Genomic DNA, 12,829 nt, shown 5'->3' with positions numbered 1-12,829 from the left:
ATCTGGCGGTGTGCGTGCAGAACTGCAGGGCTCTCTCCTGAGGAAAACACAGGAGATCACCCTCCTCCTCCTCCCTGCGGTGCTCAGTGGAGAACAGCGTCCATGTCCGAGGTGATCTGACACAAGCGAGGAGGAAGAGGAGGAGGAGGCGCAGTCCATGAGGCAGAGGACCGAGGAGGAGAGAAACGAGACACGAACTCCCCCCTAACCCCCGCAGACGAGAGGAAGAAGATCGTTCGCGTCGCCTCGGTGCAACCGCGAAGATGGGGAACCGGGGAATGGAGGATCTGATTCCTCTGGTGAACCGTATGCAGGATGCCTTCTCCGCCATCGGCCAGAACGCGAACCTGGACCTGCCGCAGATCGCCGTGGTGGGCGGGCAGAGCGCGGGGAAGAGCTCGGTGCTGGAGAACTTCGTGGGGAAGTGAGTGTTGCTTTTTTTTTTTTTTTTTTGTTCCCCCCCACCCCCAGGCTGCAGATGCGTGTCGGTGTATCACGCAAACGGCCCCTCACCATCATTTCCATCTACACTTTCCAACATCTCGGTCTCCCATCCCCCCCTCTCCTCCTCTTCCTCCTCTCAGGCAGGTTTTTACATCCAAATATCACACACATCCCCCTGCTCTCTCTCTCTCTCTCTTGTCTCTCACACCAAGGCAGGAAGATTATTTTGTTAGGCCTGCACAAATCCCTGCTGCATGATGGCACCTCTGGTTATGGAGGCTTCACAGAATGATGAGGACTTATTCTTTCATGTCAGTGTTAAAATAAGACGTGTGTAGCATCATGAGTTCTCTGATGTGTATGACAGAGGCAGTGGAAGGTTTGGAGGCTGACTCCCTGTAAAACCCTGTGTTTTGCAGCGTTGGGCCTGCAAACCCCTGCAAACGCACACATTTTGGATGCTGACGGGTTGTGTTTGTCGAGTCTTGTCGTTCCACAGGCGAGCTAATCCCGCAGGCAGGCGTGCAAAAGATAATGTGTGAGGACATGCAGTTTGTCAGGGCTGACGATGATGAGGAGGAGGAGGAGGAGGAGGAGGATGATGGTAGAAAACAAGGGGAACAAATGTGATGTGTTCTGCTGCAGTATGACCTTGCTGAGAGCGAGAAAGAGACAGTCCACCTGAGCTTTGAGCCCTTCCAGCTCAGCTCATCCATCTGTCTGCCAGTGCTTAGGCTGTAAGTGAAGCTTACCTCACACAGGCTGCAACATGGGTGTCACTGGCCGACTGCCCGTCAGCCTTGCTTGCTTGTATTTCACTTGATCAGATTTGTATTTTTTGGTGGTTTCATGGGTTTTATTCCCCTTTGACGCTCTGAGCACAGAATGTGTGATTCAGCAGTATCCTCTGCTCCAGCAAGGTCAGAGTGTGTTCATAGTGCGCCCCCCCCCCCCATGCTGAATGATAGCAGGGAAATCCACCACGACACGTTACTCGTACCGCCGGATCTGTCTGTCCATCAGTGCAGCAGCTGATTTGAGATGTAGCTGTTCATTTTACTTTTGTTGACACCTTTACTTGCTCGGCTGCAGGGACGCACAGTTCAGCACATGGCCTGAGTGCTAATCCCCATCTTAACGTGTAGTGGGTGAGGCGGGCCTACTGTTTACAAGTCAGGCTATTACGCTAATCTACACACGATGCTAACCAGTGGAAGGAATATCAGTTCAGTGGTGACAGATGGAGCCTGCAAGTGATATTTAGTGGATTTAAATATCCACCGATATGAACCTTCCACACACATATCAGCGTTAACTGATATTTTTATTTTACATAGGGAATGATACAGAAATGATGTGCATTTATGTTTTACATATTATTTATCTTCTTAATTCAATATTTGTATATTTATTTTTGATTGATAGATCGATAAAGATTGTGGTTCAACTGTAAAATATCAAGTTCATGACATTTCTTCATCATGAGCGTTTGATAACATCTAATGTATCGGTATCAGAAATCGGCATCGGACCCCAAAAACCCATATCAGTCGCGCTTTAACTTGAAGGGAACCAATTTAGCATCGTTTTACTTGGCATCTAAATGACCCAGAATGCAAATCAGTTGTTGCTTTTTCTCCAGTAGTTTGTATCATCACAACAATCTTTTTACAATTATTGAGCGCGTCCACGTTGTTCTGCGCCCGCTCAGCTGTTGCCATAGCAACAGCTTGTGCCTAATTACATTGCATGTACCCGAGAGACCTGCGGGTTTAGACGGAGGCAAAAGTGAAACATAGCAAGGAAACCTTTCTATATGACAGCGGAGCCTGATTTGAACTGTGAAGCACATTTACTGCCTCTTGTCTGCAGGTGTCTGTGAGGACTGCAGCAGTGGACACATTGCAGAGGCTGGTCTTGTGTCAATGTACGCACTCTGCAGTGTCTCAGGTTCCCCTCCTCCTCCTCCAGTGTACACCCCCCCCTCCAATCCTTATCCCTGTGGCCCACTGTGGTTTGTGTTATCAGGCCCAAGTCAACACACACCTACAATACGCTGTGTGTTTACACTCTCAGAAAAGTTATTTAACGTAGCAGCGTGTCACTCTGGTAATCTTTTTGACTATCATCATTACGCCGCCTGCTGTTTAATCCTTTTTGCTTTTAATAGCTTGGTTTTGGCAGGAAGAAGGGGCTGATTATTTCTCCCTCACAGCTCTCACCCTGGCTTTTGTTCTCCCTCTGTCTGGCTTCACAGCTGACGGTCAGTTGAGACAAATCAATACAAATGTACAGGAGACATATAGATGACACTGATACATTTAAATCAATTATTTCACGAGCCATGTACAGCTGCATCTCAGACTAATAGAATATTGTGGCAATTTGTTTTGTTATTTAATTCAAAAGTGGAACTTTCTTATATTCTAGATTATGGATTGGACAAAATATTGATGCTGCAATATTTTGTCCTCCTGGCTCATGAGATGTTCTGCCACTAAATGTCAATATTTAGTTATAATTTGGTTTTTTGCCTGTTTGGGGTTATTTTACATGGGAATTATTGCTCATGTGGACATTGACAAGTTACAGTGTGTTTGTTAAGGAGTTTTTGTATTTTGTATTCTTCCTCACATGATGTACATTCCCATCCCCTGTTTCACTGCATACAAAATGGAAGTATTTCAACCCTTTTTTTAAAAATTACGATGATTACTGCTTACAGCTCTAGAAAATCCAGTATCTCAAAATATTTAAATATCCAGCTCATCTATTTTGTGGGGCCAAAAACATTTCAGTTTACGTGTAATGAGTCTAGAACAATTTTATTTTTCACTTTTTCTAAAATAATTGCTAACATTTTTTCACAATATTCTGGGTTTTGAGATGATAAGCTGGCAGAGTGAAGAGAGAAGAGTTCTTTTATTATTATCAATCAGTTCCTGCCACATAGAGTGAGGCTGAATTTCAATAATAATCAGCAGCTGCAGGATCGACAGAGACCTCATTTAAAGACTTCTCATAGTTAAACATGACACCTCTCCTCTCGGGTGGATCAGATTGTGATGCTGGTGCGTCCCCAGCAGCTGTGACTTCAGGACAAGGACAACCAGCTTCTCAAGTGATGGACAAGCTGCTGAGATATTGAATGAAGGCACCAGAGAACATTTTAGGACACCAATCAAATTGATATATTTCTCTTCATCCTCCGTCCTTCGCTGATATTTGATCTTGCAAACTTAATGTGTCCTTCGAGCACAGAGTCTGCTTCACTCCAATCTGTCTGCAGTTTATTACCTCAGTTCAACTCAGGGGCGACTTTATGGCTGTAAAATGTACAAAGTAAATGCAGCAAGGTTAAAGTAAAGTGACAGAAATCCATCAAATGTGATCATGTAAGAATAACCACCTTTGGCAATTATGAAATGTATCAAGAATTTTGTGAATTTGTTGTTTTAATGAGTACCCCCTTCTCTTGTCTTAGACTATGACAATCTTAGATGGATTCGGCCATGTTCATTTTCTTTTCCTCTTGAATAAGTTGCAAAAATTTGAACCTCTAAATGTTCACAAAATAGTAAAAACTAAAAAAAAAATTTAACTTGACACCTGCAGATTATTTTTTGGTTGAGCAATTTATCTTTTGACTTATACAGTAGTTTCAGAACCGTACATGTTTTTCCTCTATATCACCATAAAGCATCTCTCATATTAGCCCTGTAATGAAATCTTGAATCTCTCAATGACCAGATAAGAAATTGAGAATAAAGAAAATGTTAAAAAATCTTAATCTGAGGACCACGCCCAGTTCCTAATCTGTTTCTGTCATCCAGTCACTGTTTTAACTCCCATGAGTCTCATTAGTGCAGAGAGTCTTTAACTGGTCTGAGCACCAGCTGCGGACAAACCTGTCAATCTTACAGGTGGAGGTGGGATGTTCGGTCACATGTGGATATTTGACTATATTCAACTTTGTTGTGCACAGTTTGACATTTTATTCAGTAGGAAAGTTGAATGAGTGTCACAGTGAAGAGGAGAGGCGTCAAATTAAAAGCAACCGCAGCAAAAAGGAGTAAAATGCTCAGAAAGTCGAAGAGGCTGAGTAAAGTAAATTGCAGCAGTGCTGCAGCAGCATGTGGCACATTCTGTCTTCATTAGTGCTGAAACGATCAGTTAATCAATAAATCAATCTACAAAATCCATTCACAGCTATTCTGACAGTCAATTCAATATTCTAAGTCATTTTTCAAGCAAAACGTCTAAAGAAAACATCTACCTCTCACTTCTCAATTGTGACAATTTGCTACTTTTCCTCACCTTATGTGAACATTTCTCTGTTTTTTGACATTTTGCTGGGAGAAACTGATTTCTTCGATATTCTGACATTTTATAGATAGCTGTAGTCTGCACAGATAAAAACACGACTGCATTTTCGTTGAGAATAAGTTGACTGAGTTTCTTTTGGGAATTTTAGGCGATTCTTATTGAAATATGACAATAAAACATTTTTACCTCACAACAGTAACAACAATGTCACCATAGTTAAATCATTTTTCTATGTGGAGGATTTTCTACACTGAAATATTTGGATGTCAATTCACAGACACTAGAAACAAAAGTCGTGTGGCTTTTACACAAAACAAAACCAAAGTGGCCCAGAACACAGATTGAGAGAAGCTATAAATCAGTAGGTTGAATTCATTTCTCACAGTGTTTACACAAACGTGGCTGATGTTCTCAGCTGCGTGTTCTTTTTAGTCCAGAAAGTAGGTTCAGCACCACGGACAGCTCCTCCACTAAAACAACCACATCAGCACCACGTCTGCTCGACTGCTCCGGAGACACCAAACACGACACACTGTGTCACTGTCAGTGGAAATAAGAATATCATGATAATTATATAACCCTCAGATGATCACAGAAGATTAAAATGAACCTCAGTTTCCAGGCAGTGTATGGGATTATAGAAACAGAACTAGAAGTAGAAGTTACTAAAAGCATTTTGAGGGAGTGTGAGGTCACTTCTCCAGCTGATACATACCAAAAGGAGAGGTGAGTGTAAATGTCACATGTGCGTTTGTGATGTTTTCGCACGGCTCAGCCGGCTGAAGCACTTTGTCATCAGTGACGGCTGCGGGCACGAGCACAACCCAGAGAACATAAAACTATAACGCAGATGTTTCTCCCCCCACCACCACTGGCACCGTTGCTATTCCAACCCCCACACAGATTAAGTTTATGATATATTGCTGGTTTCATGCGTTGCATAACACAGAGGAGGCCGGAAGCGCTCTGATGAGTCGCAGCAGCAGCTTCACTCATGTGAAAGACAAGGACGTGTATTGAAGCTCCTTTATCCTTTTCATATTAAACAGTGAGGGGGAGGCAGGGGTACACAAAGACGGCTCGTGCTTTAATGATTTATAAAAGATCACATGTTAAGGAAATGTCCCAGTAAGACAAAGCACCCACAATATAAATGATAATGCTGTTTAGAAAGTATATTTTTCAGGCTGTGCAGTGAAAATTGATAGAACAGAATGAAAAGGAAGAATGATATTTATGAAACAAAATACAAATCTAGTCAATTGAAGTGTTTCACTGTTGAGCCTTAGTGGAGGTAAATCTAGTTTTCAAATAAATATGAGCTCATGTGGTGATGCAGTTTGTTACTGATCCCATAGTTTTCCAGCGTTAACTCCAAGGAGGATTTCTTTAAAGTATAAGTTGAATGCAAAGTTCAGTTGGAACCACCAGTTGATTATATTTGTGTATGTAGCTAAGAGAGAATGCGAGATTTGTCCGGAGACAATCATCAAATTTAATAAATATTGAAATTGATTACCATTCATTTATAATTCCTGTTGCCTTATCTTGGCTTTAGTTTGATTAGATCTTCAGCAACTGTTACACTATGTTTCTTGACTCCTTCTAAGAAAAAGGAATAAATAAACATGTTGGTAAACAAATGAACACAAAGGTAGTTTGTCTCAGTCTGAGAATGTTGTGTCTGTCTTTCCAATGATTCGCGCCCAGCTCCAGTTTATTTTCATTGGTCTGCTGCTGAGTGACACAGTAAGAGTGACAGACAGAGGATAGAGAGAGGACATGATTTGTTCTGATACTGCTACAGAGGATTACAACTAATCTGTGTTTGGACTGCTGCGCACCAACAACACATTCTCCTATCGGCTCTCGTCTAATCTGGAATCCAGTATCCAGCTATTTCATTGGCTCCTTCTAACTATGATGTTGACGGTAATGTGTGTGGAAGAGAGAGGGAGAGAAATAGAGAGACAGATAGAGAGATAGAGAGTGAGAGAGAGAGAGAGAGAGAGTGCACTATTATTAAACAGCGTTCTCATCCTGCTTGGAGCCAAGCGATGCTGGGAAGGAGCCTTGCCTGTTTGTGCTGCTTCACTACTGTCAGGGTTGTTGTTGCTGCAGGCATCAGAGCAGGTTTAAGTCTCAGTGTCTGCGACTGGGCATCAGAAGTGAAAGTCAAGAGTGAATATTTCGTTTGTGTGTGTAGTGCACTCATCCTACACCACTGAATGTGGAGCGTTTAAAACAAAGAAGCAATGAGTCACTACTCTGCCGCAGCTGGTGCTCACTGAACCTGAATGAAAATAATTTTACTTGCACAAGATGATCGAAAGAAAAATCAATCGAATGTATTTGATGTATTAGCTGTGACTCTGCCACAGTGATGCAGAGTGTATCTGTGACCTCCCTGATCCACCCAACACACACACACACACACACACACACACACACACACACACACACACACACACAAACACAAACACAAACACAAATATAAATATCAATATTTTTCTGTACCATTCTTGTTTGTTCCTTTTCATTTTTCAGTGCTTGTCTGTATTTGTCTCTGCTGTACAGGGATCGGGCCGGTGCTTTACGAGTGTGAGTGATTTCCCACCTCACTGTGGGGGATGAAAAACACAAGGCTGTCTCTCTCTTAGCAGGATTAGATAAAGGAGGAGTGAACAGAGAGAGATAGTCCCAATACTGTCACATCTACTGAACTCTTGGTTTATAGACAGCGGGGAAGTCTTTTCTGTCTGTGTCTGTCTGTGTGTGGCAGTTGGAGGGGAGGACGAGGAGTGAGAGAAAGACCTGCAGTTAGGGCCATCTGTCTCCACATAAACATGTCCAAATGGGAGAAAGGGACACACACACTGGCAGACACACAGACAGACAGACAGGGCGACCAGCAGATGGACAGACAAATGCAAAAGGCCAGCAGGGTTTCCTTTTTCGTACAAGGCGGCAGTATATATACACATACGTGTATACAAACACTTACTGCTGTATCCAGAGACGCTGGTGTTGGTGATGTGCAAACAGTAGCTTCAGTTAGATGAACCACACGATATGTGATGTATTTTCAGGATCAGGTTAAAGAAAGATCTCTAGAAACGTATAACTTTCATCTGTCAGACACTTTAATGGTTTTAATGAATGTCAAATTAATTAAAGGCCCCCTATTGTCTATTTACTGATAGACTTGGACTATAGTGCGATATGGAAACTAAGAGCTGTTTTTAACCTATGATATAAGTACACCTGTTCCTGTTCCCTCTTTTTCTCAAATTAAAAATCTATATTTCACATTCATTGAAGTTATTTTTGAATAATTTTCATGTCATTTAACTGAAGAAAAGTTAAACAGTGACTTGACTGAATTTAAAAGATGGAGAACAATCTGTATCTGTTGATGTAATTTACAAATAAACAGTTTTGAATGTGGATTGTTCCTGTCCACGCCAACACCCAATCCCTGCATAAGGTCAGAATTGGGGCCAATGCGGAGCTAACATATCATTAAAATACAGCTGCATCTTCTCATGATCACAACTTGCAACAACTTAACCATACTTGAACCATTACCCACAGATATTTTATAATTTAGATTATTTAAAGCTTGTTTACAGCTAAGAAACAGAAAATAAAACTTGTTTACTAATGAGTTTGCACACTTTGTGGCAGCAGTGTCAATGTCAGGGAACATTGAAGTTACAGCTTTTGAATCATTCCATCAAAATGAAAAACAAATGAGATAAGGTGAAATAATTTCACATCTGATTGCTGAATTCGCTTTTCATTGTGAGGTCATGATTGTGTCCTCATTAACTCTCAGCTCATGACTCATGTATCCAAACTGCCTCAGGTCCTCGACTATTTCTTATTCATGCTGTTCACTTGATTACTGTCGACTTCTCTCATCACATATTGAATCATTTATCTCTGTGTTAAAACGACATAAGATCATATATTATGACTGAAAACATTTTACAGTTCTTCATCTTCCTGCTGTAATTCCAACTCTGTCAGGAAATATATATTCGAATTTAGCTGTTTCCGACTACAACAAGAACTGACTGAGTGCTGCAGAATGTGTCCCCAACAGTGTCATTGTTGCTAAAAACACACACACACTCACAGAAACACACACGTCACTGGATAGGAAGTGTCGTGTCGGCTGTTGAGCAGCGCGCAGTGCCAGTGGCGAGCTGACGCTGATGTTGCATAAGCAGCTGCGCAGCCCCGAAGAAAATCAGTGTCTTGCACATGGAAAGGCGTAAAACACATGTTGGCAGGGAGTCGTCTGTACACACACACACACACTTCACACCTCAGACACACCAGCACAATATTTTACTTGGTAACAGACATACACAAACACACAAGCCCTCAACAAAGAGAATAGCAGGAAAGAATATACAAGATCCTAAGTGCTTCAAGAATCACGTGTAATTCAGTATTTTTTTCTTTTTCTTTTCTGTCATACCATTTTCCAAATCGAATACAAAATAATGTACTTTAGAAAAAAAGGAGAAACTGCAGAACAATCTGATGTAAATGGCTCACAGCTCATGAACTTTAGAGCTTTTTGCTAATCGTTTTATTTCCTTGTGATGTGTTAGTGTTACTCAGCTGTGAAATTATTCTGCTGCAGTGTTGCTGGTGGTTTTTCCATCTCACTGCTGCTGCTGAAGAAATGCTAATTCTCTGTGTAAAGATAAACATAGAAACAGAGACCTCGAATACATTTTACATTTTATTTCTTGAACAAACAAATGATATCTTTTCATGCTCAATCAAACCACAGTGTTATATTTTCATTGTAGAGCTGCAATGATCAGAGATTATTTAATTTCTCTCAAAGACAGAAAATAGCTTGGCAACCATTTTAGTTATCATTGTTTTTATATTGTATTTTTGTTTCAAGTAATAGCTGACAAATATTCTGTGATTTCAGCTTTTAAAAACTGAGGATTGGCTGCTTCTCTGAGATATTTTTAATGGGATATCTTTGTGATTTTAATGTGTGATGGATGTTTTCCACTAAAGTCATTTAAGTGTTTAATTTAAAAAACAATCTACTGAAGTATTCATGATATTGATGTAAAGTTCTTTCTTTTTGTTTGTCTTCATTCAGTAGTTTTTACTGTAGCTGACCATTGTCCTTGCCGTCTGTCTGTTGCGTTACAGGGATTTCCTTCCCCGTGGTTCCGGCATCGTGACCCGTCGTCCTTTGGTTCTGCAGCTGATGACCTGTCCCACAGGTAAAAACCCCATTACCCATAAGCCCTGTCATTCTCATCTTCCAGGTCTTGGGATATGTAGCGGTGTTGAGTGAAAACTGATCTTACTGCAGAGCCTTAAAAATGTTTCTTCATTCGTATACAATCATACTTTTCTGGCTTAGTGGGTGTGAGATCTCTGATTGGAAGCCTGTATTTTTAACTACTTTGTAAACCTTAATATCATTATTACAGAAAGGTAAAAATAACACCAAATATTTTTACTACGCTTTTCAAGAGATGTTTTTCTCTAGCCTGTACCTACAGAGGGTTGGAGCCAGCCTCTAGTGGCCATTAATCGAATTGCATTTAAAGCTTCTACAGGATATACTCAGTATTCCACATCTTTTTGTCCAGATGTGTTTTATGTATTGCTACTAGACCAAACTCTTCATCTACTCCTCATCTACTCCTCATCTACTCTACATCTACTCTTTATCTACTCTAACTCTACATCCATCCTGTTGAAGGTGGAGACAGAGACACAAGTTCAGAAACCGACACGTACTTCATCTCCCACATGTATAAACCTCCTCCACAATCCTCCTCCACTCTCACTGCTTCAGTTCCTCAATATCTTTTCCACTCAAGTTAACGTTGAGATGATACCAGTATCCTCGTGTTACCATGGTTACAATTCATTAGGCTGCTTCAGGGTTTCGAGCTTTTTCACACACGTCTTCATGGTGTGAATCAGAAATATATGTGGATTAATTTAAGACTGCATTATTCCACAAACTTGTAATGATGTGCTTTCTTTCTTTAGAATAAAGACTTAAGATGGCATGAATATGTTTAAAATCCTTCTGTTTTATTTTCACTGTCTTTAGAGTACGCTGAGTTTCTCCACTGTAAGGGCAAAAAGTTTGTCGATTTCGATGAGGTCCGACAGGAGATTGAGGCGGAGACTGATCGCATCACCGGGGCCAACAAGGGCATCTCCCCTGTGCCCATCAACCTGCGAGTCTACTCCCCTCACGGTGAGGCTCACACAACTCTGTTTCCACACAGACACCAGCTTGATGTGAATTGCCTGCTGTTTTGTGGTTGTATTTGACCTACCAAATAGAGACCAATGTACATTTCCTTTAAAAGTCTCATATCGGCAGATAATGCACTTCCTCTCATTTGGAGACAGATCATGTTTCTAGTTTTTTTCTTGTGCTCCTTTCTCTCCTCACAGTGCTGAACCTGACGCTGGTGGACCTGCCAGGGATGACCAAGGTGCCCGTGGGCGACCAACCTGCAGACATTGAGTCCCAGATCAGAGAGATGCTGATGCAGTTTGTCACCAAGGAGAACTGCCTGATGCTGGCTGTCTCCCCAGCAAACTCTGATCTGGCCAACTCTGACGCTTTAAAGATTGCCAAAGAGGTCGACCCTCAGGGTGAGTTACTTTATACTTCTACATTTCTTCACTGATTACACAGGGAAATATACCGTTTTCCCCCACTGCAGGTGTTTGATTTTTACTTATCTTTTTTCAGATTAAAATTTGCATACAGAAGATATAATCACATTATAAACCAGAAGGCAGAGAGCACATAACTCCACCAAGGCCCAAAAGTCCCCATATGAAACCACAATGAAATTCAGTAGATCCCCAAAAAAGTGCCATCTCGCAATGGTAAAGAAAGTAAATATATAATCCTGGATCTGTTCCCTGGTCTGGATCCTCAGCCAAGTTGAATGGGTTTCATGTTGATCCATCCAGCTGTTTTTGTGTTTCAATGCTAACTAACACACAGTTGGAAGAGGAAACAAATGCAGAGGTGGTGGAGTATATTTGTCTTTTTAGACAAAAGACTACCAAAAAGTACATAAACAAAATAGAATTAGATCCACATCAACGTTAAAATACTTATAATAGTATAACAGTGACAAAAATCCTTCAAATGATGTATAAATACACTCGGAAAGCAGAATTTATTATGTAGATTTATGTTAATTTCAGTTTTCAGGTGCAATTGATAAATCATTTTGATGTGTGTGTGTGTGTGTGTGTGTGTACATGTAGGTATGAGGACCATTGGTGTGATCACCAAGCTGGACCTGATGGACGAGGGGACGGACGCTAAAGACATCCTGGAGAATAAACTGCTTCCACTGAGGAGGGGTGAGATCTCACACACACACACACTCAAACACACTTGGTCTTGTCTCCTTGCCTGCAGTGACACACTGTTTCCCTCTTGTGGCAACAAGGCAGTCGACCTCAAAGTTTCTCAGTTCTCCAACCACTGAGAGGAGGTGAGGGAGGGTTTAATAAAACAGAACAGAGTGAGAAATCAAAACAGAGGCAGAGAGGAAGAGAAGAAGGGGGCAAAGAGAAAAACACCAGCTTCGGAAAAGAGCTTACATGCATGTATGTTGCGGGTTGCCCTTTACTGCAATGTGCTGATGTGGTGCTTTTCTTTTCCATTTGCTCCTGGTTAAGACCCAAACATGTGCTTTGAAATATTTTCCATTTCCTTTGTTTTTTTTTTTCTATGTTGTTTTTCCACCCTCGTCTTCTTCTTCTTCTCTGCTCCTTCTCTCTCTGCCATGGATGTTCCCATTTACAAGGCTGCTGGCTCACAGTTGCATTAGTTATAGAGCATGAAACGGCCTGTAACTGAGTGATGCTTGAGGAAACTTAACTGGAGGTGAAATGGGATCCGTGTGACCTGAACTCTGCTCGGTTTTTCCTTTTCCTCCCTTTTTCTTTCTTTCTTTCTGTCTTAAATACTTGGACACACATACACATACTGGGATTTATTCATGTAACTCCTTCT

The 12,829-nt window shown here is 41.3% G+C and overlaps 1 protein-coding gene across 15 annotated transcripts in view; it reads left to right on the top strand.

Annotated features, from left to right (window-relative positions):
* Nucleotides 1-66: 66 nt before the first annotated feature.
* The window catches only part of dnm1a (dynamin 1a), a 48,582-nt gene continuing 35,819 nt past the window's right edge, over nucleotides 67-12,829 (top strand). For 9 of the 15 annotated variants that reach the window (XM_069513489.1, XM_069513486.1, XM_069513482.1 and 6 more), the window contains exons 1-5: nucleotides 70-424; nucleotides 9,964-10,037; nucleotides 10,886-11,035; nucleotides 11,239-11,442; nucleotides 12,073-12,171. In XM_069513489.1, coding sequence (XP_069369590.1) covers nucleotides 264-424; nucleotides 9,964-10,037; nucleotides 10,886-11,035; nucleotides 11,239-11,442; nucleotides 12,073-12,171 — 688 coding nt within the window. In that variant the 5' untranslated portion in view covers nucleotides 70-263. Of the gene's footprint in view, nucleotides 425-9,963; nucleotides 10,038-10,885; nucleotides 11,036-11,238; nucleotides 11,443-12,072; nucleotides 12,172-12,829 lie in introns of all 15 variants that reach the window. The other 6 variants (XM_069513487.1, XM_069513483.1, XM_069513485.1 and 3 more) reach the window with 2 other exon arrangements.

This window comes from Paralichthys olivaceus, chromosome 18 (genome assembly GCF_024713975.1).
Source record: "Paralichthys olivaceus isolate ysfri-2021 chromosome 18, ASM2471397v2, whole genome shotgun sequence".
NCBI lineage: Eukaryota > Metazoa > Chordata > Actinopteri > Pleuronectiformes > Paralichthyidae > Paralichthys > Paralichthys olivaceus.
This window is presented reverse-complemented; position numbering and strand designations above follow the sequence as displayed.